This window comes from Rhinichthys klamathensis, unplaced genomic scaffold, assembly GCF_029890125.1.
Source record: "Rhinichthys klamathensis goyatoka isolate OS25496 unplaced genomic scaffold, OSU_Roscu_1.1 h1tg000209l_1, whole genome shotgun sequence".
Lineage (NCBI taxonomy): Eukaryota > Metazoa > Chordata > Actinopteri > Cypriniformes > Leuciscidae > Rhinichthys > Rhinichthys klamathensis.
In genome coordinates, this window is record NW_026606734.1 from 1,780,746 (window position 1) to 1,805,422 (window position 24,677).

Genomic DNA, 24,677 nt, shown 5'->3' on the forward strand with positions numbered 1-24,677 from the left:
TGTCATTACTGTAGTAGGTCTTAAAGTGACAGTAACCTAATTTACCTGCTGTTGTTAATGTTAATCAAGCAACAACAATAGGCTACAGCATAATTAAAAAAAAAGAATTTGATTAGACCAAATAAACAAGCTTTATGCATTTTGTTTGTGATTTGTGTCATGTATGACTATTGTGCATCTGACATAATACTATTATGGTAAATGTGATGTCCTAATTATAAAATATAAAAATCGCAAATTTTTTCACAAATTTTTGGAAATTACCACCACAAAATCAGTCATTTTGATCGCAAAAATCACATAAAAAAATCGTGAAATCCTGGAGGGACTGATATGTGTATCAATGTTATTTTAGTATCACTAAGATACTATTTTAGTTTTTATCAATTTTTTTAATGAGTTTTTATTTTATTTGTATTTTAGTTAATTTTTTATGGCTTTTTTGTGTTTTTTGTAATTTTTATGAGATAAATAAGCAGATATACAGATAGTTTTAGTTATGTTTGTGCATCAAGTTGAATGACTTGTTGAGTCAAGTTGAAAACTTAATGAAAATGAGTAATGTTGCTTGGGCAACTAGCTGAAATAAAATATATTTTTAATTTTAGTTAATGTTTACTTTATTTTAATCAACACATTTTTCATGGCTTTAGATGGGGTCTTGTAGTTTTACAAGTTAACTATAATAACCCTGATTTGCATGTACTAACTTTTGCGCTTGCAGGTATGACTCTGTCCTCTTTAGAGATGGATTCTGTCCAGTTGTTCCACTGACCAGGGCCCTGCTTATGGAAATAATAATCATAGACGGTGCCTGTGTGGAGAACAGAACAAACAGACAGCTGACGATTAATAAAGTTACTGTATATGACTCTTGATTGGTGTCAACTTATTAATAATGTTATTCGCATCAATCTCAGCTCTCTTTTTGACTTTTGGTTTTTATACAGGAAAATATGCCTTTAAACATATCTTCTCTTCGAATCTGTTAAGAAGTTAAGAATCTGCAGGGACTATGAGAAAATATTTATATTCAATCACAACTGCGTTATATTTCTGGGGTTTCCATGACTGCAGGAACCGTGCAATTAAATAGTCAACCAAAAACATCATGTGGACCTCTCTCTGGGAAAACATTGCTTTTGTTGAGTTTCACACTCTGGGGTCGCGGGTGATCTGTGATTGTGCCCATGACAAGGTTTCGGTAGAAGGTGTCAAACTTTATCCTGCTGTTGCCGTTGATGGTTCCTCCCAGACTCCACACCACAGCGAAGAGGAACAGAGCCTGCAGCCACAGCGTCACCTGCTGACTCGTCATAGATTCTGCTCCTTCCTTTCCTGACTGAAAAATCTCGTCTGCACAAATAAACATACTCCTCAAATCAAATGTGACATGAACAAACAGATTGAAAAAGCTTTATAAGATTAAAACATATGTATAGTGTACATATTTTTGTGTGGATGTACCCAGTAGGCAGGTATACAGGCGCATCAGGCTATAGGCCAGGTGAATGGGTGACGTCTGGACTAAGAATCCACACTCGTGGTATATAAAGTCCAAACAAGGCTGAACCAGCCAGTCAAAGAGTTCAGTGATCTTCAACAAAACACACACAATGGCATTCAGAAATGTTTAAAACCATACATTATAACATGTGCATGAGTGTCTTTCTCACCAGTGTTCTGTGTTCATCTTCCAGGCTCTCAGGTAATGTGTTCATGTAGGAGTCTCTCAGAGGAGTCCAGCCCAACTGATGCGGCTCCATATAGATCATTCCGCACCTAAACACAACACATACACTCTTTAAAAGCCATCAAACGTGTTAGAGCAAAACAACTTGGGTGTAAAAGTACATTTTATGCACCCATATGATAATAAAGTCTGGTGCAAGCTTACATATTCACAAAATATGGTAATCACGAGAATCTGAATTATAAATTTATTAATATTTACAATAAACAATTATTTAAATTTTTTAAATCAAGAAAAAAGACTGTACTTGACCTCTTTAATGAGGAAATTAACCACTCTATATGAGATTATAATCAATGTTATTATATAAAATTATGCAATTACATTCTATAATTATACAAAATGTTAAGTGTACAGTTTATGAGATTTATCGTGAAATATTCAGACATACAACACCATTCAAATGTTTGGGGTTAGAACGGTTTTTAAATGTTTTTGAAAAAGTCTCTTCTGCTCAACAAGGCTCCATTTAATTGATCAACAATACAATAAAAACTGTAATATTGTGAAATATTATTTACAATCTGTTTGAATATAATGTAAAATAATGTAATTTATTTTCAATCCTGTGATTGAAAGCTGAATTTTCAGCATCATTACTTTAGTCTTCAGTGTCACATGGTCCTTCAGAAATCATTCTAATATGCTGACTTGCTGCTCAAAATGTTGAAAACAATTGTGCCGATTCATATACTTTTTAGACTTCCATATGAGTATTGTATGTTGAATTAGTGTAACAGTGTGGAGCAGGTGAGTGTATGTTGTTTACCTGCTCACAGTAGCCGGTGACGCCTGTTCAAGATCCGCAGGCTCAAAGATCAGACTCATTTTAGAACTCATCTGAATGATCTCACCACTCATAAGACACAGCTGTTCAACACAGCAAACACATCAGACACCAGCACTGAACCTGAAGCCCTTTAGATATGTTTTCTGCACCAATGAAAATGTAAATGTACCTTCTTGTTATCATCCAAAACGGTGTTCATGTTCTCAATCCAGACCGCATCAATAGGCCCGTCGAAAACGATCCACTGACGGTCGTCTGTGGTGCACTGGGCCTGTTGTCTGAATGAGGTGGCCAAAACGCCGTCTGACCACTCGTGACTCACTGGATCAAAACAGCCATATAGCTGCCCCATAGTGATCGCCTTCGGATTAATGATGCGGAAATCTACCGCAAACTCTTCCATCAGTCCTTCTATATAGACAAATAACACAAACACAGCATGATTACATGTTTGGTTATGACTCCACATCATTTCAACAAATAGTTATTGATTTATATTTATATGCAGATGTAAATGTATATACACTAACACTCCCAAGTTTGGAATAATTAAGATATTTTTGTTTTTGAAAGAAGTCTCTTATTAAGCAAGGCTGCATTTATTTGATCAAATATACAGTAAAAAAAAGGATGCAATCACATATTTAAACACATTTATGATGCTACAAAAGATTTTTATTACAAATAAATGCTGTTCTTTTGAACTGTCTATGCATCAAAGAATCCTGAATATTTTATCACACTTTTCACTAAAATATTAAGCAACAAAAACTGTTTTCAATAATGATAATAAAAATATCCATTATTAATAATTTTGCACTAATAATAATTGATAATAATTGAGCAGCAAATCAGCATATTAAAATGATTTCTGAAGGATCATGTGACTGAAGTCTGCTGTAAAGATGCTGAAAATTCAGCTTTGCATTACAGGAATAAATTCTATTTTTAAATATATTAAAATAGAAAACAGTTATTTTAAATTTTAATAATATTTCACAATATTACTGTTTTTACTGTATTTTTGAACAAATAAATGCAGCCTTGGTGTGAGACTTATTTTTTAAAACATAAAAAAAAAAAAAAAAAAAATTCCAAACGTCTGAAAGGTTATATATATACAAAAGATTAATATAAAAAAAAAACACTTATTATGGCCTGATTACCCTTATAAAGGTCTCCCAAAGCGCCAGCCAGAACTTTATAAGCTGAAGTTTTTCCACCCATTGGCTCGCCAACAATCATGAAGCCGTGCCTGACCAGCATCATCTCATACACCTGCACACACAATAAAACTGTTCAATTGTTTGCTTTTTTTATTGAACAGACAGTTTTAGTTATAAAAACAAAGTCTGACTTGTCCCATTAACATAGAAATAGCTTATTCTTTTTGCAACAACTTCAAACAGGATCCTCCAATCAAATTTTGAGTTAAAATTAAATTTTATAATGGTTTTGCATTTAAAATAAATTTTTAGCTGGATCAATGCTCATATATAAACTACTTTCTAAATGTTTTAATCTTAAGGCAGAATTTGTAGGGGGAAAAAATGAATGAGTGTAAAGACGTGACTGATAAATGTTCATTGAATGATCAGATTTTGTACTTGTATAATTTTGCTGATGAACCACGGTACAGGCTGCAGTTTCATCCTGGCGATGTTGTCATCCAAAGCTTTTAACAGTAAATCATAATCTGGTTTGGGGAGAACCACTCCAGGAAACAAATCAGTGATGATTCCCTAAAACACACACAAACACACCATCATTAACCACACGCAAACTCATTCAAAATGAATATGCAATTTACATTCACACACCTGAAACAGTGGTAAATCCTGCGCGAGGAATTTGGCCATGTTGACATCCATGAGAGCTCTTAGCAGCAAAACACTCTCGTCTTCCTCTGGGTATTTGAGTTTCAGGTTTCCCGCTGCAGTCAGGACTGATTTCACTGCACGCATCCCGTAATCGTAGTGCGCTTGAGACGAGAGCTGCTCCGAGCACAAGCGATACGTCGCCACAATCTTCTGAGCCAGGCTGGAAAACACAAAACCAGGAAGTAAAACAACTGGAACTTTAAATAATAGAACCCCACCAAACTAAAAAACTGTTTAGTTTTATTGTCTGGTTGGACCCGATTTTACCTCCGGGAAGCTGTGAATCCCATTGAATAAAGTGATATCTCTCCAATCAGTCCATAATCCGGAACCATCATTGCAACTGTGCGGAACAAAGCCTACAAACATACAAATATAGACACAAAACATGGAGAAAATATATTCATGGAGATATTAATTTAACCCTGTAAAGCTCTTGTTTATCTCAAAGTGTTACAAATGGAGCCAGACAACAAGAAAATTACAACCTGAAAATGAACATCTTACAAGTGATAATTAAGTATTTGGTGTTTTCAAGAAGTATTTCTCTGTAAATATGAGCATGTTTGTTTTTGGTTACTTTCAGGTTATCGGGTAGTTCTGCTCTGCCTGCGTATCCTGGGTTCATGGTGATAAACACACAGCAGGTTGGGTTGAGAGAGAGCTCGGTTCCTTCAAACATAAATGTCTTCATGTCTCGCATTATGGCCTGCTGAATACTCAAAATCTGCTGAGCGACCACAGACAACACCTCCACCTGAAATACACATAGGTATTGTGTGTGTAATTTTATGTTAGTGTTGACTACCACTCTTTTTGATAGTCTGTGGTGAAGCTATGGCCTTTTATTCTGCAGTACTGACCTCTATTCGGTTGAACTCGTCGAAACATGCCCACGCTCCAGACTGTGCCAGACCCTTGAAAAACTTACTCATCGCTTTGTAGTCCAGACCATCAGAACAGTTGAACACCACACACTAAACACACATTTACATGTTTGTCACTTACATACAATAACATTAACAATAGTAATCAGAGATTAAACTGAAGTAGTAGCTTTATATACACCATAAAATCCTTTTGAGCACCTGTTTGGCGAGCGCTTTAGCCAGATCTTTAGTCGTCTCTGTTTTTCCAGTTCCCGCAGGACCCTCTGGAGCTCCGCCCAGATTAAGCTTCAATGCGCCCATCAGAGTCCTGAGGACCAATCAGCATTCAGCATAACAGACGTAACAAAACTCCACAACTACGCCCGGATCATTAAAGAGCTCAACACTAGGAATAAAATGAAATATTATCAAAATGTTTTAGTGTGTTTATGTGAGTGCACCTGTAGCAGCGATCAGTTAGTGGTGTTATGACCAGGCGTGGTGAATTGCCGAGATATTCGTATCCATATCTGATCACAGTGGTGATCATCCTCAACATGACTTCCCCGTCTTCCCAGAAATACCGCAACTGGGAAATCCACTGGAAATCATTCAGAGATGAAACGCCATCCTGGGCCAGCTTGCACACAACATCACGTGCTGAATGGAACAAAGGGGCAAAAGTCATGAACTATACTAGACATCAGAGACTACACCGAAGGAATATAGATGGGACCATTAATCATGCTGCAAACAAATACACTACCGCTCAAAAGTTTGGAATAATTAAACAATTTTATGTTTTTGAAAGAAGTCTCTTATGCTCACCACGGCTGCAGTAAAAAACAGTAATATTGTGAAGAAGTATTAAAATTTAAAAGAATGGTTTTCTATGTGAATATGTCAAATGTAATTTATTCCTGTGATCAAAGCTGAATTTTCATCATCATTACTCCAGTCTTCAGTGTCACATGATCTTCAGAAATCATTCTAATATGATGATTTGCTGCTCAAGAAACATTTCTGATTATTACCAATGTTGGAAAAAGTTTTTGTGGAAACCGCGACACACTACCATTCAAAACTTTGGAGCAAGTAAGATTTAAAATAACAGTAATGTTCTTTTATTCAGCAAGGACGCATTAAGTTGATCAAAAGTGACAGGAATGACATTAATAATGTTACAAAAGAATTCTATTTCAAATAAGTGCTGTTCATTGAACTGGCCATGATGAAAATGGCATTTACCATGAACATCAATGACGATAAGAGCACCCAGAGTCATCCTGGCCCCACCTGGCAACTTCCCTCTTACCAGCTCGACTATATCAGCGATCTGAGCATTACTCTGCTCAACGTAAGCCTGAAACACATGCATAACAGAAATTTCACACACAAAAAGACCAGCAGCACTTAATCAAATCTGCTCTGAAAGTGTTTGTGTGCGTGTGCTCACAGGAAGTGTGTTGTTCTGTATAGCATCAGATACTTCACTGGTCCAGAATATGCAGGACGCACAGATCACGACCTGACCGGGCCACAGCAGCACCCACTTCTTCCTAGGCATCTGAAACACGCAGAATCAAACACACATGATGCGCTGATGATCATATTCTACATGTTTATAAGTCTTTGTGTGTGTCTATACCTCTGAGTACTGCTCCATTCCTTGCTTTATGACGTCTCTGATGCTCATCAGCATTGTGTTTTCAACCTGCAGAAGCCACTTCTCAACCATTCCCTTAAATACACAGGAAACATATTACACATTTGCACAAGCGAGGAAATCTCATGAGAGAATTTTATTTATTTCTCTCTCTGCCTGTACCTTGGCTTTAGCAGGGTAGATGGTTTCTATAAAGGGGACGATCTCTTTCTCTGAGCTGATCATTCCCGTGATCTCCAGGTCAGGGGTGAATTCTAGTTTAGCGATGCCCTCAAAACACTTCTTAAGATGAGGCTGAACACGCATTGGATCCTTCGTCTCAGACAAGATCTCCAACATCTCATCATTAGATAAGAAGAAAAACCTATACAGTGTGAAATAAAGAGTATGAGAGAGGTGACTTATTTATAGTGACTCTGAACATTAAACTGAGATACCTGAGGGTATTTTAACATCTTTAAGAGGTAGATCTGCAAGTTTAACCTCACCGAGGGAAGAAGAGTCTCTTTGTTTCCAGGTATGAGTTCAGACCCTGCTGTATTTCCTCCAGAAAGGTGTTGGACTCCTGAAGGCGACCCAGCATGTTAGGCTGCTCTGTGGCCACTAATACATGTGTGTCCTTTAACTGTTAAAAAATAAAAAACACATGGCATGCTCAATAATGTTAAGTTCTTTATGTTCACCAAGTCTCCATTTATTTAATCAAAAATACAGTAAAAACAGCAATATTGTGAAATATTATTACCATTTAAAATGACTTTTGTCTATTTGAATATATTTGAATTTTCAGCATCATTACTCCAGTCTGCAGTGTCACATGATCCTTCAGAAATCATTCTAATACACTGATTTGCTGCTCAGTTATTATCTCATTAACCCTTGAGAGCTGTTGGAATGACAGTATTTACTACATATTAAAACTATGGATTTGGATATGGACATCTTTGTGTGCTCTTTGCTTGCTATTATTAAACCTGATGGTTATCAGATACAGGTGCTGGTCATTAGCTGTATGTACAGTACAGTCGTATACAGTTAATAACAAATGCAATCACACACACCGCTTCAGCGACAATGTTTTTCCAGTAACTGTCTACGATGGCAAACTTGCGTCCATTCTCTGGCATCTGGGCGATGATGTCCTCTGAGCTGAAGATGGGCTCTAGATACATCCACATGCTTTGACACTCCAACATCGCATCCAATATATCCTGCATGCACTGCAACTTCTCCTCCCATGTCTAATGAGAGAGAAAACCATTTAAAGGGTCGAGGGTCTTATTATTATTTTACAGGGTCATATTATTTACATTATTTAAATCATATTATTTACAGAGTCATACTGTAACATGCACAACTCAAAACTTCCTCCCCAGTCCACCTAGAATTTTTTTCATTGAAACTAAACTGCACAAGTTGTCATTGGCACTGTCGTTTCTCATTCCACAGAAGTCAGGTTATTTACATGTAGACTTCTTAAAGGTACATTAAATGGTCATGGAAACTTGTTTTGTGACAAGAAATGCTTATGCTAATTCTATGCAGGTGAACAAGTTGTGAACCTTTGCATCGGCCTCGATGGGTTTGATGAATGGAGACCCTCTCATAGTCTGAGTCTTGATGATGTGATCATCCAACAGCAGCTGAATATCATCGACCGCCGCTAAAACACTTGTACCCTTCACAAACAAATGCACACGCACAATAAAGTTGAGGAGAATAAAGTTGAGGAAATAATGTTGTTAAAATAAACAGTAGTTAAAATAAAAGCCAAATATATTTTTAATAATAATCATTTTAGTTTATCAGTAGTGATTCAGCCACCGACACTGAAATTTAAAGTTTCCATTTAGCCGAAAACCGAAACAAAAAAATAAATATTTTATAAAAATATAATGAATCAAATTTATTCAGTAATCAACACTGATATAAAAACAGTTTATAAACTTTTAAAATGCACTTCAGACAGTTTTATATCAGCTTTTAAATGATATAACTGTTTCTACTCCAATTCGTCATTTAATCGGTGGCTGTAATAAAAACAGATTTATTCATACATACATTAAATATTAATGACAACAGGTTAAGTAAAATATAATAAATAGATCATTTATTTAACAAAATGCCACTTTCATCATGCCACATTAAAGTGCATCATAAGAAGTGTGTTTTACCGTGTCCTTATACGGGGAAAACCCAAAGCGGAGCTCGGTCCACTCCCGTTTCATTTTCTCCAGGGACTTTTCCAGAGAGTATTCTTTACTGGCGGAAGCGCCAATTTCCTCCAGCCTGCAGACAGACAGAGAGAGAGACACGACTCATAAAAGAGTGATTCTGACTAATTCCGATTGCATCAAGCAACATGGTTTCACACTAAAGATCATTTTAAAAGTTAAGCCTTACTGGTCTGAATATTTCGACAATCCGAGCTCCACCATCTTGATGAGTGGGGTGTCCTCGTCTGGTTTAACATCAAATCCCACTGTATTACTTATCTGATATCAGCCAAAAAAAAAATAAAAAAAATAATTCACATCCATCAAACAGTGAGGAAATGCAACTATAATGGTAAATAAACAGGCAAAAAAATAGTATTTCAGATGTTAATACATATCCAACATAATTTAAATGTCAATATGTTAATACATTTTTAAAACAGTAGTTTGGCTACTAAAGCTATTTATTGTCATAAAGCAGAATTTAGCTAAATGCAGCACTTTTGAAGAAAAAAATACATGACCTGTTCAAAGGAATCAAATTATTCAATGTCAAAAATGACTGTCCCTTTGAACGTCTGCGAGTGAGTTTCACTAATAAATAAAGCGTTACGTATACTACTGTCGTACCATCTCCCAGTGTCTGTCCTTCAGGCCTGGGTTGCAGATAGTTGTCAAAATAGGCAGGTGTTGTTTGAATTTGTCAATCTTTTTCTTGAAGTTCTCCGTGACACGTCCGGGAGCCGTCCGCTCTGAGAACGTCTTTGCAAGTTTATACATGGTGCGCCACATGTTTGCTAACTCCTCTGACACCGTTTCTGCGTTCATGCTTCGGAAAGGACCTCGAGATCAAATACAGAAGACTTATGAAACACTCACACAACAATAAAGATCACATGCCAAACTGATTTAGATGCTTAATATATATATCTTTGAGATCCAGGAAAAGTTGAGACACAACAGAAAAAAAATACAGTTGAGAGTGAAAAACAACATCATCGACAGGACAAATGGATGTCTTTCTTTATTATACTAATGTTTGTCCAATCAGATATAATAATTCCAACAGGAAATATGACAGCATGTGTTTTACCATTCATCCACACATCAGATTTGGTCTGAAAATCAAGACCCGTGATCCACAGCTGGTCGTACGGCTGTTTCTTGGCCATTATTGTTTGTAAGATGGGAAACTGACTCTGTTCTTTGTCCAGCAAACTCTCTTCTTTATTAATGCCCTGAAATAAACACACATTTTTACATTTCATTTAATCAAAAAAAGACATAAATAGTTAATTTGATTTCGGAATTCATAATCAGTCTTTCTCTTGTCTTGACTCATCTCCCATTTTTATTTATTATTTATTTATGTTTTATCTGCATTGCATTTGACCCAGGTAGCTCTTGGAAAAGAGTGATAATATCAAACACAAACCTCGATCTCTTTGACAGTGGCTTCCATGCTGATGCTGATCTTATTGAGTTTCTCCACATTGTACTTATTCTCATCCAAAGTCATCTTTTCTTTCATCTTAAAGATGTCCACATCTTTGTCCAGAACCTTCATCGTCTCCTCTAACTTCCCTATTCTGAGGATGAAACGTATGATAACCGCATGGTTTGTTTAAGCTGTGTAGGATATGTGTGTGTGTTTGTGTGTGTGTATATGTCTTTATACATGAATGTCTTACTGTTTTTAGTTAACTGTGAAGCACTTTGGGCAACAACGTTGCTATTAAATGTGCTATATAAATAAATAAAAGTTGAAGTTGAAGTGTGTGTGTGTGTGTGTGTGTGTGTGTGTGTGTGTGTGTGTGTTTGTGTGTGTGCATATCCGTGTTTAAGCACCTTTTCATCAGATTGATCTCAGCCTGATCTTTCTGATTGTTCAGTTTATCCTTACTGGATTCAATCGATGACAGAATCTGCTCAGGCCAGTGGATCACAGAGCTGAACAACTTCATATCCTCCACTGTGAAAAAAGAAGTCTTAAGGATTTTTAAAGAAAAAGTGTTCCCACAAGACCCAGACTCCCCCAAATGCAGAAGGCAAACACACACTGAGAGATTGTGAGTGAAAAGTGGGTTGAAATATTAGTAAAACTGTAATTGAGTAGTATTAAAAGTATTTGCATGCACACATTACACAGAGGAAGTTTACCTGGTAGGGTGGCATAGTCGAGTAGGAAGTCAAGTCTCTTGACAGCTTCCTCAATCTCATGGCGGAGTTTGTGTACGGTGACTTCACTTGTGTGTTTCAGGTACTGATTTAACTCCACCAGCTCCTCTGTGTTACTCAGCTTGCTCGTGATTCTGTCCGTAATCTCATCGTAACGATAGCAGATACTATTGTAGAATAATAAATGCTATATGCTATAAACGGTATATGATATAATATAATACCTCATACAAACAATGTGTGAAAATAGCTAATGAAACTGCTATCAACTAAAAATCAGCTAAAAACAATATCATTTCATTTAAATAATGTGTCATGTTTTTGAAGGCAACAGGAAGTTTAATAAGAAATTATTATAAGGCAAGTCACTACAGGTAAAACTATTGTATTTTCAGGCATTGATCAATTTTGATATTTTGACATATTCTCCTTCCATAACTTGTCTTATTCAGACTAAAATACACATTTAAGTGCTTATTTTATTACACTTCATCTATTTCTGTCTGTAAATTTTTAATAATAATATATAGCTTTAAAGGCCATTTTCTTAAAATTAGTTTATTCTAGAAATCTCACTTTAGAAGCACTTTCATACACCAAACTTTACGGTTCAATTACTATCTATATTCTGAAGGGTTTTACAGAGGGGTTTGTTCATATATCATTTGACTCATTTATATTACACTTTATTTCTTAAAACATTGTGATAATGTATTTCTGGCTCTTGACAGTATTTTCTGAGTGCTAAAAATAATTATCCAAAATCCCCTCTGTAAAAACCTTTAACTTTAAAATGTCAACAAAACGAAACAAGAATTTTGAAGCTGGCTTTATTGTGAAGGACATTTCAGACTGTTTCCACCCACCTCTTGTTGAGTTCTCGGTTCTCCTCCATCACAAACGTGGTAAGAAGATCTATGAGATGCTCTGCCTTGTCACACAGATCTTGGTTCAGGTTCACCGCATCCAGACAGAACAGGGACAGAGGGACTGTCACATGCAGTGATGTGATCTCCTTCCACACGTTCTGCACACCTGTGATTTTCTACAGGTCACAAAGAAGAAACATCTTGCTTTACAAGGAAGTATTTCACCCTTGTGTTGTCTATAAGGCTGCAATGCACACACTAGAAAAGCTAACCTTAGTAAAGCCCTGCAGTGAGTGTTTGTTTTTAAGGAAGTTCAGTATGTCTTGACGGTCCAGGGAATCAGTGTACTTCTTATACACATCCAGATACCTACACAAGCACAGACAAACTACAGTGTGATTCAATCTTAATTTGAAGCTTTTCTACTGGAAAACATGCTCTCCGAATGATAGCGGACCTCTGGGGCCCAACGGTGTTCCTCTGAAAGATCTCTCTCGCTCTGTTCATGAGGTCTTTCACCAGCGACTCGTTGGGTCTCACTGAGCGCAGAATTAATGTTTCTCCAAACTCTGGGAAAAGTTTATCTTCCACCTGAAAGAAAAGATCACTCATTTGGATTTCTGGTTTAAAAGTGATGGTTTAAGTATGTACTAGGTTTAATTTTGTTCTGCCTTACACTGTGCCTAAACTCAGAAGCTTCATTAAAAGGGATAGTTAAAGGGGCACTTGGCAACTCTAGCCATTTCTTCGCTGATTTTCACTTTTGTTGTTGCATGTTTTCTCATCGAGCTCCCCATAAGGTGATGATACACAGGGCAACTTTTTGGGCAATGTTGCAGGGCAATGTTGCCATCAACGGGCAACCAGATGAGACACAGGGCCCACGACCGATCTAAATTATCCAGATAGAAATTTATTGCCCATTTTCAATGGGAAAGTACCCAAGCAACAATCGCTCAGCAAGATTGCCCAGCAACATTGCTCAAAAAGTTGCCCTGTGTATCATCACCTTCACAGCTGTGCGGCGTATATTTTCACAAGACTGTTATAAAAAAACTCACTTGCGGCACCTTCCTCCTGCTTTCTACCGCTGCTCATGTGCATTTGTTATTATCGGAGCCAGCCAACTTTATCGTGTGGAGCTGTGTCTACCGAGGTGGGTAATACTTCACACAAAGTATCATAGAATTATCTCGAATTGCCATAAATCAGTTTGTGTTTCTCGCTCGTTCTCGTTTCTCACGAGACTTCCTATTTCCAACTTACCGGGACGTTAGTCCCCATGTTGCAAGGTTAGTTTTCCGCCTGGGAACGCTGGGGGGAGCGGGGGAAGCCACCATTCTCTCCAGAACAGGTTATTAAACCATCCAAATGATTTCTAAACGGTTTTATTAAGCTGAAATAGTTGCCAAGTGCCCCTTTAAACCAAAAATGAAAATTAAGTCATCAAGATGAATAAAAACACAACATAAAATACAACTCCTAGAAATCCCCCAAAAAGTGTCAGTGAACTTTCTTCACTGAGTTAAATATCTCCAGTGGTCAGATGACAGTTAGAATGACAGCTGAGTACATGGATTGTATTTTATATGGCGTTATTATTAATCTTGATTTCTCAAAACTTGTGTGCTAATAGAGTCTCAAGAATGTGCAGTCGAGCACTGAAGATCAACGACCATGGAGAGGAATTTTGTTAAATAATGCATTAAATTTAGGTTTGTTTTCCACCAAACCCTCTAATATACCGCCAGAACACTTAGAATATACGGCATGTGTCGCATGGGATCATTCTATGATACTTATGCATAATATTTTAAAGGTTGATGCTGTTTGCTATTTACTGCCATTATATGGACAAGCATGAGTGTGACTTTTTTTTTAAACAATCTTTTTGTGGTCCAAAAAAGACAGGCATACAGTAAAATTATACAATAACACCAAGGTGAGTAAATGATGACTTCATTTTCATTTTAATGGAAGCAATCTAGTTGTTGTTGTTAGAGTGTAGAACATCTGCTAGAAATTCAATTTTCATTGTTTGTGTAAAATTATGACAAAGTGATTGTGTTTGTGTGCATATTCCAGGTCCAAAAATAACTCTTACCAATGTAAGTAAAGATTGGTAGCCACTCAACCTGAACTTTGCAGACATAATATGAGTAATGCAAATGAAAGTCATACCAATCCTCTCTACTAAAGAAAATATCCTTATAAAATGTAAACTATAGTATACTATAACATTAGAAATCATCAGGGAGTCCTCTTTTTGTTAAATAAAAGTATATGTGTGTTTACCCGTGGTATGTTGTGGGCGCTGTTGATGATCTGTGTGAACGCTTGTTGTATGAGCTCCCAGCAGCTCTGCAGTGAAGGTTCGAATGCAATTCTGGGGTCCTCGAGTCTTAACTTCACCAGTAACACTGGACGCTGTGTATACTGCAGCTCATTAAAACACTCCCCAAAATTATTACCATCCTGCAACAAAAAAAACATAGAAAATCTAACCGACCTCATACTTTTGAATGGTAGTGTATATACAGCAACAATTAGGCAAATGACCTGTATTACTTGGTAGATGAAATGTTAGATGTATATTATTAAGAACTGTTTATTAATGGAAAATTGTGTCTGTTTTTTAAAAGGCATAAAGATCCACAAGACAGTAAGCTAGAGTGATTTTTACAGTGGTAAAATAAATGTAAAATACACAACATACCAAATATAATAAATATACACAATAACTCTCAAAAAGCATGCATCAGCAAACAAACAGACGTGTACATATACCCATAAATGCAAGCACATGCTCAGTAACTAGATTGAATAATGTTAAGACAGCATCAGCAGGATAAAACATATCAGTAGCTGCGTTTACATGGACCCTAATAGTCTGACCGTAATCAAACTAGTAGCAGAGTCGGAATAAAAAAAGTAATGTAACCACGTCAATCGGAGTAAATTAGGCAAATCGTTGTCCCAACAGGCCTTGCTTCAGACTCAAGCTTTAGGCATGGGAAGGGCTGTATTTACTGCTTGATAAATATAAGCATCATGATGACATTATTTAGCATTCATGTAAACACTATGTACGAATTCATCAAGCGGAATGATTTCATTTTGAAACAAAAGATGTCAATATAAACGTTGCTAGTGTCACTGGTTTCAGTACCTGATGTAGCTGGAAAAACTGCAGCAGATCCTGTAGTGATGCGACCACCAGACTGCGCAGCTGCAGTGACATCAGTGCAGCCACAGAGAAGAAGAGTTTTTGGGCCTTTACCGGGGCGATGCTTGCTTTCTTCGGCACCAGTGGCAACCACAAGTCTTTAAAGGTCACAAAAAGAGAAGCACAGCTGGGCAGCCAGCTACACAACACACACACACAGACACACCAGAGGAAACAGGTGATATGTTATATGTAACTTTTAATATTTTTCTTTAAATTTTACCTTCATTTTTCTGCTTGGCTGTATATCAAAATTCACTTCTTGAGTTGGTATGTTCATGATCCCAGTTAACCAATTTGATTTTTATTTTCTGTGCTTAAGTGCAAGATATTCTCAAATGTCTTAATCTTCAAAAGTTAAAGAAGTCATCTTATTGTATAAAATGTACATTTAAAATTCTGTGATAAAAAGGTGTCTAAAAACTGTTTTTGAGAGGTAAAATATGATGGACAGAAATAAAAGTCTCACACAAAGCTATAATTAAGGCTTTAGAAACTTGTAATATAGTACACCAGTCAATCACCAACATTACTTGTTATTGACTGATTCAGTCAGTCCATTCAGTGAATACGTCAGACTGAAATTCCCATTTCCTGCAGTATATCTTCTAAACACTTCACACTGACTGTTGCTGTAGAGCCACTGACACCCTGCGTGTTAAAGCAGGTCCAGATTGCTCTTTATTTCCCCATTGTTTAAACCCTCATTCAAAACTTTAAAAGCTTGTATTGTGTGCGATTCTCTGGGTAGTTTGAGGAGACCATGGATACAGAGTTGAGAACAAAGGTAGCCAAGACGAAGAGAACTATTTAAACAACAACACAATTGTCCACACACAACGCTGACCTTATTCAAATGTACATTTACCACAGTCCAGTAAATGTTCAGTATATCCCATGAGAGCATCAGGACATTGCTATGACTAATTGATAAAACAGACAAGCATCAATAGTTTAATAGTTCATGTTACATTCTCATATCTGTAAATGCAAATTTGTTTTGTTTAACTCCAAGTAACAAACAGTAGTACTGAGTTGTTTCTGAATAAATCAGTGTGTCCGAATGAATGACTCAAAAGACTCACTCATTAAGATAGAGTGATGTTTCACCACTAAATGAATCAGTGTTTAAATCACTCATAAATACAAGTCACTTGTTTGTTATTTTAGTATCATTAATATGCTATAATAATTTTTATTAGTTTGTATAATTTGAATAAAATGTTATTTTATTTTTATATTTTCTGTTTTCATTTCAATTTTAGTCGTTTTGTTTTGTGTTTTTGTTATTTTAAAAATGTCTAAAATAGTTTTTATTAATTTTTATTTGAGTTTTAGTCATTTTAGTACTTCAAGTTAAACTAAACAAAAATCAGAAATAGTTTTAGTTTTAGTGAATGATAATAAAGCGGGAATGAATCAGTGTTGATGAACAAATCGGTTGAACGAATGATTCAAACGACTCACTCATAAAGGTAAGTCATTTGTTTGTTTGTTCCCGAACTCACTGAACGGGGCTGAATCAATGATTCAAATGGCTCGTAATTTGTCGCTACCTACAACAGTTTCAATGTAACCTGCAAAAAGAAACACTTAAAAATCTCAACCACAAACAACCAGACTGACAGTCTGTCTAGAACAAACACAGACAAGAGGAGTGATGCTGACTATGAAAAGTCCCAATGTTGTTGGACTGTTATATCGGCCCTTTTGGAACACTGCTCGACCAATCAGATTCAAGGAGTGGAACTAACTACTGTATAAAGTTCTATAATTACAGCTTCCTGGACGTCCAGCTCTTCCTTTGCGTGCTTAGAGATGTAATTATAGAGCTGGATTCAGGTGACAAGTTTACAGAGAACATGAGAATGAAACCTACAGACAGCAAATATATCATGTGTCTCTGTTCGACTTCTCAATCTGTACTGCTTCCGTTACTGTCCACTGCAGGAAGTTACTTAAACCAGACCTCACAAAAAAATACAGTCTTCACTTGTTTAGAACAAATATTTACATACACACAAAGTCTCTTACGTGTTAAGCAGTTCATCTCGTGTGTTTTGACACTGTCGCCGCACCAGCTCCTCAAACTCCGCTGGTAAGAGCGGAAGATCGGCTGAGAGGAGGTCGTCCAAACGCACAAACCGCAGAGACGAGAAACTACAAATGAAACGTAATCATTTTATAAATCATAAATGGGATCATAATGATTAGGACTATGTTGGAGGGATCAGAGATGCCGACCTGCTCATCCAGAGATCCTGTATGTGGAGCAGCATAGGGTTCACAGTGTAGAGGTTCTCCGTCTGCCAGCTGTAAGCTTCCAGGAAGTTCACGGACCAGGGAACTGGTGCACGAATTACACGGGACGTGAAAGGCCGGGGAACAGCAGAAATTGATAGACGCTCCCTCTCTGCTGGATCTAGCAGGATATAATCAACTGCAAAAAAAGAAAGAGATTACAATTATGAAGATTTTCAGACAACTTATTCAAAGGGCCACACAAATGTGGAAATGACTCGCACTAAAAACAACAACAATTGGGAAGGAAATTAATATTTAGAAAGTCATATCTAGTCTTATCGCCCAGTGTAACAAAAAAAGTATGTAGCGCACCATTATTTGATTTATTTATATATATATATATATATATATATATATATTAGTGCTGTCAAACGATTAAAATATTTAATCACGATTAATTGCATTAATGTCATAGTTAACTCGCAATTAATCGCACATTTTTATCTATTCTAAATGTCTCTTGATTAATTTTTCTCATTTTAATGCTCTTATCAACATGGAAAAGTGGATCGGCTTGCTTTGTGCAAATGTTTTTTATTGAAAACAGCATTGGCATATACTGTGTTCAATTTCACACTAACATTCTCACTTGGAGCAAATAATCTCTCACACAATGTAACACTGTCCATCAATAAAAGGGTGAAAGAAATACTGACGAGGTCCTGATATTGACGAGGGGGCGGAGAATTCGCATCAGCTGTGTGTGTGTGTGTGTGTGTGTGTGTGTGTGTGTGTGTGTGTGCTTGGCCATCATCAAGTGGTATTTCAGACTGGACGAGCTGCGATGATGATAGCTCAGTTCACAACGACAAAACACACAGATCACTTTGGTCTCGTCAATGGAACCATTTGGCAACTTTTTAAAAGTAAACTTTCCATTCAGAATCTCATTGGCATCCATTTCGGCGTCTCGCGCTCGTTATCCACTCAAAACGTAACGTTAACCTACTATTTGGCTGGCTCGCAAGCCCAAACAAGTGTGTGCGGCGTGCCTGTTGTTTTGTTTCCGGTCTAGCTAGATCCGCTTGCGCTTTGGTCGACAAAGCGACAAAGCAACAAACGTCCTCGCGCGGCGCAAGCCATTGAAATGAATGGGTTTCATAGCGCAGCGCCGCGTCCTGTTGCAAAAGCATGTGAAAAAAAACTACAAAGTTTGCTAGGCCAAAAAGACTGTTAATCGCGCGATAAAAAATGTACACCGTTAAAATGGGTTTGCGTTAACACCGTTAATAACGCGTTTAACTGACAGCCCTAATATATATATATATTTTTTTTTATAGTACTTGTTTACTGTCATTAATATACCTGCTGAACTGTACATCATCTACTCTAGATGGTGTCGTGTGTCATACCAATGCTCTTGCGGAGGCTGAATTCATAGTCTCTCTGGACCTCCTCCAGGAGATCCTCCTGCATCCACTGCATCTTCTGCTCATCCTCTTGGAAACGGCTGGGTACCAGCTTCAGGATACCGGTGATCTGCTCTGGTGGGTGGGGGGCCAACATGTGGCCGTAAATACCCTCAGTGATATAGTACAAATACCTCTGAGACAGAAAGAGAGGAGAAAGAATATAAATTGATAGATGGATGCAAGAGAACCAGTTCTTATTTAAAACCATTTAAAAATAATAATTTCTGTATTATTTATCTATCTATATTTTATATATTAGTGGTGTATTAAAATGAGGAGGCATTTTTTTATATACTGTATTGTATATCAAATGTAAATTTATGTCCGTTAATACTTACTGCAATGTTCCTGGTTAAATAAACATTAGATAAAAAAGAGAGACCAAATACAATTCTCTTTTGTATTTTTTGCAATAACTATATAATGTTCTATTTATTAAAACCAAGTATAAATTTCATCAAGTTAGTGTTTTTAGGCATTTTTACATTTATTCCAAAATAATAACTTAAGGCAGTAAAAATTTTAACTATATACATTATTTGTGAACTAATGTTCAGCTTTTCTTTGTAATAGTCAACTTATTTTCAGCAGTCATCAAGCTTGTACACACTGGTCGTCACAGACACAAAGATGTACCTTTAATTTCCCCAAGCTGATTGCTCACTTAACCCGTTATTGAAGTTTTGATGTCATTAGTGATAAAAAAGCACAACTCACTTAATTACCAAAACAATGCTCCTCCACAAGCAATATGTAGTTTTATGCTTCAACAGCTAGAGAGCCAAGAGTTACAACATTTACATTTACATTTATTCATTTAGCTGACACTTTTATCCAAAGCGACTTACAATGGCTATATATGTCAGAGGTCGCACACCTCTGGAGCAACTAGGGGTTAAGTGTCTTGCTCAGGGACACATTGGTGTCTCTGATACCCCTTTTCCACCAACGCATTTTGAGAGCCGGTTCGGAGCCGGTGCCTGCGCGCGAACCAGTTCTTTGTGTTTCGACAGGTAAATAACCGGTTCTCGGCCAGGAAAACTGGTTCCAAAGCGGCACCAACTCTTTGCTGGACTAGAACCGTTCTTTTACCACGTCATGCTTACGTCGGGGGCTGGGGGCGGGTTTAGATAACATATTTTCTGACATAATATAGGATCGCAAAGCCAGGAGAAACATTTGCAGAAACACGATGTAGTCCGCCATTGTAATTGTTATGCTTAAAGTTGGCGCAAGCGTTTCTAGTTTATTTTTTTATTGAAAAAGTTATGTAAGCAAAGGAGAAAACAGTCACAATATAGAACAAATAAATGGAAAGAAAAAAAGACACAAGACAGGAGTACATAACTAATCAGAAAAGATTACATATCAAAGGAAAAGATTAAAAGACTTACATATTTCAATTGTTTTTAAAGCCTTCTTGGTTCACGAGTTAGAGATAGGCCTAATCCCAAAGTAATGTTGTACTTGAAAGCGTTTCTAGCTAAGATGTATGGCGACGTACACAGTGACGTAACGACGTCGTTCGCTGGGCGCTCTAGTCAGTGGAAAAACAAACAGGTTCTGAGAAGGTTCGCAAGTTGAACCAACTCCGAAACGACTTTGAACCAGCACCAGTTCCGAACCAGTTCGTTTTTGGTGGAAAAGGGGTAACAGTGGATTCGAACCCAGGTCTCTCACACCAAAGGCATGTGTCTTATCCACTGCGCCATCACCACCCCTAGTAGTTTAACAAAGTGTAGCTTTAAGGAACTGGAATCGTTCAGAAGAATAAAAGTGTGTTTTAAAAAAAACATCAATATAGCTTGAATGGATGTTGCTAATACTGACCTCTAAATCTCTCTCTGTGGGTTCCATCTGGTCCCTTTCACTTTGTTTCTCTTCATGCCGAATGATTTCAAGCTGCTGGTTCGGTGTCAAAGGGCGACATCTAAGAATGATGGCATTTTGTTTGTTAATGTTAAAAAGATGGTTCCTGCTGTAAATATTACAAGAATACACACATATGCTCTAAATCTCTGCTTTAAAGTGTCTGCTGTGTGAGAGAGAGAAGTTTTACCTCTGTGCTCGGGTCGTAGGTTGTCGCCTCCTCACAACCGGAGCATCACTGCAGACTTGAATGTGAAGTTAAGATGGGACTCACTTAAAGTGTGTGTGTGTGTGTGTGTGTGTGTACAATACCAGTCAAAAGTTTTGAAAGCATTATTTAATATTTTTGAAAGAAGGCTGTATTTATTTGATCAGAAATACAGTAATATTGTAAAAAAATATTATCATTCTAATATGCCGACTTGCTAGTGTAAATTACTAGTATTCCTCGATTATGAAAAATGGTTCTTACTATTATCAATAGTAGCCTAGTTGAAAACAATTTTTGCTGCTTAATATTTTTGTGGAAACCTTTTTTTTTCAGGGTTCTTTGATGAATAGAAAGTTAAATGAACAGCATTTATTTGAAATAGAAATCTTTTTTAACATTAAAAATATATTTTCTAATATATTATATCCCTTTTGTTCAATTTAATCCATCCTTGCTGAATCAAAATATTATTATTTTTTAGGGGTGTAACAATATATCGCGGTACAAAAATGCAACAATATGCATCGTGGATAGTAACAATATGTATTGTGTATAGTTGAGGAAAAAATTCAAGTTTTCAAAGTTTTAGTGTCAGTACTACATTAAACTACTATATATAATGTTGAATATAATGTATAATAATCCAATGGGGGGATATTTGTGGGTCCTGATGATGCCAAATATCTTATGTTACCAGTAAAAAGTGGCCTACATTATTTTAAATATATCTAGGCTAGTCAGTGAAAGAGTTCAAGCATAATCGTCTAAAATAATTCTGTAGTTTCAGCTTCAGAATCATAAATATATTTTTTATTCTGGTGTCACTATTGTCCTGTTTATTGGGTTATCAGCACTAAATCCAAGCCTAATATAATCTAATTTACACCCCAAACGTAAAACCAAATTTAGCATTTTAATCAACAGTACATTTTTTGTTAACTTTTTACCATATGTCTTGGAGTATCGCAATAATATCGTATCAGTATCGTATCGTGATATGTATCGAATCGTGACATGAGGGTATTGTTACACCCCTATTATTTTTTAAAAATTTGCAGTATTGGCTTACTTGCCCCAAACATTGTGCATATAATGTTTCCACAAAAATATGAAGCAGCACAACTGTTTTCAACATTGATAATAATCAGAAATGTTTCTCGAGCAGCAAATCATCATATTAGAATGATTTATGATCGCCCCGCCTCAGCCTCTTCGTCACAATAACGGTGTAAAAATATTTTTTTTAATAAATAAATGCAGCCTTGCAGAGCATTAGAGACATCTTTTAAAAAGTGTATATGCATATTTAAGCATAATTGAGTGTGTGTAAGTTTATGAAAGATGTTTGTTAAGGATACATGCAGTTGGAGGACACTGAGGCGAGTGACGTCTGCCGTGCAGATGTTTGATTTTCAGGTTTTGGCCTCTTGGGCTGTAGTTGTTCCCAATGGACTCGCAGGGAGTTCTGTGGTGCCGCAGCTCCTTGTAGGGAATCGCAAGCGTCCGAGAGTGATTCTGCAGGATGGGCGGGTATTGGCTGTTAAGGAGATAAATCTGTAAGAGAACAGAGAGCAAATCAGGATGAGCGGAAAACATCCAGAAAAGATCAAATCAAATAGAGATTGTCATGTATGTAGACACTGAGACCCTTTACACACACCTGATATAGGTCAGAGGGATTCTGGGATGCGGGATGGGACTGCAGCCTCCCAGTGCATCCAACATCATGACTTGAGTTAGCATTCATCTACGAGGAAAACAAGTACACTAAAACACTTTAAAGCACACATTTTGTTAAAACACTGGCTTCATTCTGAGGCATGGTGTCAATGTGTTTCAGAGTATGCAGTATAAAACAAAGTACAATGTGTTTTACACTACACAAACACTTAGACACAAACACTGACAAAATGCTGTCTAGATAGGCAGCGTAACTTAATATGATGACCAAAAATGCTGTCTAGGCAGTTAAGTTACACCTTTTGAGACACCGACAAGTTTAAATGTCTTGACTGCCGGTACAAGACAAGTACGTTACGTTAAACCCCCATTTTTTAAGTTATCAACAAGTCAGAAAACTTTAAATAGTGAGACAAACTTCAGCAACGCGCTCCTTATTTAACGGACAAGTTCAATACGGTTTCGTAGGTGTTCATCAACTAAATGTTTTTCTCCACATAAACGTCTTTTTAAACCGGTCTATTGGTCTTACCTTTAGAGATTCCTCATATAATCCGACATAATCGCATCCACAGAAATATACAGACTGATTATTTGACCAGATCAAAGCGCCTCACAGCCGTTAAACGCGCACGAGCCGCTTTCTGTCTGTCACCGGTTGTCAATATAAATGTTTGTTCACGCGCTGTACATGGTGACAGCCCGCTAGTTACACTATCATCAGTAAACCATAGGTTTTGTGAAGCTGTTTGCGTAAAATAATACATTAATAGTAAACAAAAAAGGGAATATTTATAAAATCATAAGTTACTGTACAGCCATTAAAACAACTGTCAATAGTTTTCAAATAATAATATTACACAGTGCTTCATTGTGGTTGTAATGCCACACTGTGAACACACTGTGTCGCTGTTTCACCGATCGTTAGAGGACCTCTTCACTGAGCAGTAAAACATTGGTCATTTGTAATGTCATTTTGTTCACTAAACAGAAAAAACATATATATATATCCAAACTTTATTTCACTGGAAGAAAGATTCATATAAAAGTATTTGGCCCACATATGAGCAGTGGACCCCTGTGGGGAGTTTGAGCCCCTTTATAAAATAAAGTAACTATAAGGGGCCTCTCTTTGTCCTGATTTAGATCTAATTATAGACATCTTTAACCAGCAGAAACAATGCACTTCTTTAGCACGGTGTATTATATATATAATGCACTCTCTCACACTCTCTTTATATGTGCATGTGTGTGTGTTTTGAGGTCACGCTGTTAAACTTTCAGAATAAATCACCACAGAACTGGCAAAGGACCTGAGAGCGGACAAGAGCCATTCATCACCAGACCTCTATACAGAGCAATCGCCTATAGTAAAGTCTGCCTTACTTAAGAAGGAGAAAGCCAGGTAAATCCAACCGTCCCTTCCGATATTCCAGTTTCTGTCCTCCTAGCAGTAATTCTTTATTCCACACTTTAATCCCCTGCATTCAGATGAAAAAGACTTGTGCACAAAGACATCACTTATCACAGATTTCTTTACATACTTTCACTAACACAGAAGGTCATCAGTAGAAGTGATCAGACACTAGTGAGTGATCCAGCACACGCAGATCAACTAACTCCAGCGCTGTCAGCATCAAATAAACATGACTTCTGTGTTTACTGCTTTCAGATGTCTAAACAAGGACACAGTCTAGCTCTACAACTAGATTACAGACTGACACTGGACTAGATTACACCAGAGATTACACTGG

At 36.9% G+C, this 24,677-nt stretch overlaps 1 protein-coding gene across 1 annotated transcript in view; it reads right to left on the reverse strand.

Moving 5' to 3' along the window:
- Window positions 1-22,990, reverse strand: part of dnah3 (dynein axonemal heavy chain 3) — a 44,804-nt gene extending 21,814 nt beyond the window's left edge. Inside the window, exons 1-40 of the mRNA XM_056263654.1 lie at window positions 22,904-22,990; window positions 22,602-22,797; window positions 21,223-21,277; window positions 20,994-21,093; window positions 19,104-19,296; window positions 17,692-17,887; window positions 17,482-17,607; window positions 15,391-15,586; window positions 14,517-14,696; window positions 12,679-12,812; window positions 12,494-12,590; window positions 12,219-12,397; window positions 11,335-11,519; window positions 11,023-11,146; window positions 10,610-10,763; window positions 10,268-10,412; window positions 9,805-10,016; window positions 9,362-9,453; window positions 9,133-9,247; window positions 8,521-8,637; window positions 8,020-8,199; window positions 7,447-7,583; window positions 7,121-7,322; window positions 6,941-7,033; window positions 6,749-6,859; window positions 6,541-6,655; window positions 5,754-5,952; window positions 5,512-5,620; window positions 5,287-5,400; window positions 5,004-5,180; window positions 4,691-4,782; window positions 4,364-4,583; window positions 4,151-4,285; window positions 3,710-3,821; window positions 2,713-2,954; window positions 2,523-2,623; window positions 1,677-1,782; window positions 1,468-1,597; window positions 1,120-1,356; window positions 711-814 (exon numbers count right to left, since the gene is read on the reverse strand). Coding sequence (XP_056119629.1) covers window positions 711-814; window positions 1,120-1,356; window positions 1,468-1,597; window positions 1,677-1,782; window positions 2,523-2,623; window positions 2,713-2,954; window positions 3,710-3,821; window positions 4,151-4,285; window positions 4,364-4,583; window positions 4,691-4,782; window positions 5,004-5,180; window positions 5,287-5,400; window positions 5,512-5,620; window positions 5,754-5,952; window positions 6,541-6,655; window positions 6,749-6,859; window positions 6,941-7,033; window positions 7,121-7,322; window positions 7,447-7,583; window positions 8,020-8,199; window positions 8,521-8,637; window positions 9,133-9,247; window positions 9,362-9,453; window positions 9,805-10,016; window positions 10,268-10,412; window positions 10,610-10,763; window positions 11,023-11,146; window positions 11,335-11,519; window positions 12,219-12,397; window positions 12,494-12,590; window positions 12,679-12,812; window positions 14,517-14,696; window positions 15,391-15,586; window positions 17,482-17,607; window positions 17,692-17,887; window positions 19,104-19,296; window positions 20,994-21,093; window positions 21,223-21,277; window positions 22,602-22,797; window positions 22,904-22,990 — 5,799 coding nt within the window. The remainder of the gene's footprint in view (window positions 1-710; window positions 815-1,119; window positions 1,357-1,467; window positions 1,598-1,676; window positions 1,783-2,522; window positions 2,624-2,712; window positions 2,955-3,709; window positions 3,822-4,150; window positions 4,286-4,363; window positions 4,584-4,690; window positions 4,783-5,003; window positions 5,181-5,286; window positions 5,401-5,511; window positions 5,621-5,753; window positions 5,953-6,540; window positions 6,656-6,748; window positions 6,860-6,940; window positions 7,034-7,120; window positions 7,323-7,446; window positions 7,584-8,019; window positions 8,200-8,520; window positions 8,638-9,132; window positions 9,248-9,361; window positions 9,454-9,804; window positions 10,017-10,267; window positions 10,413-10,609; window positions 10,764-11,022; window positions 11,147-11,334; window positions 11,520-12,218; window positions 12,398-12,493; window positions 12,591-12,678; window positions 12,813-14,516; window positions 14,697-15,390; window positions 15,587-17,481; window positions 17,608-17,691; window positions 17,888-19,103; window positions 19,297-20,993; window positions 21,094-21,222; window positions 21,278-22,601; window positions 22,798-22,903) is intronic.
- Between the last annotated feature and the right edge of the window lie 1,687 nt (window positions 22,991-24,677).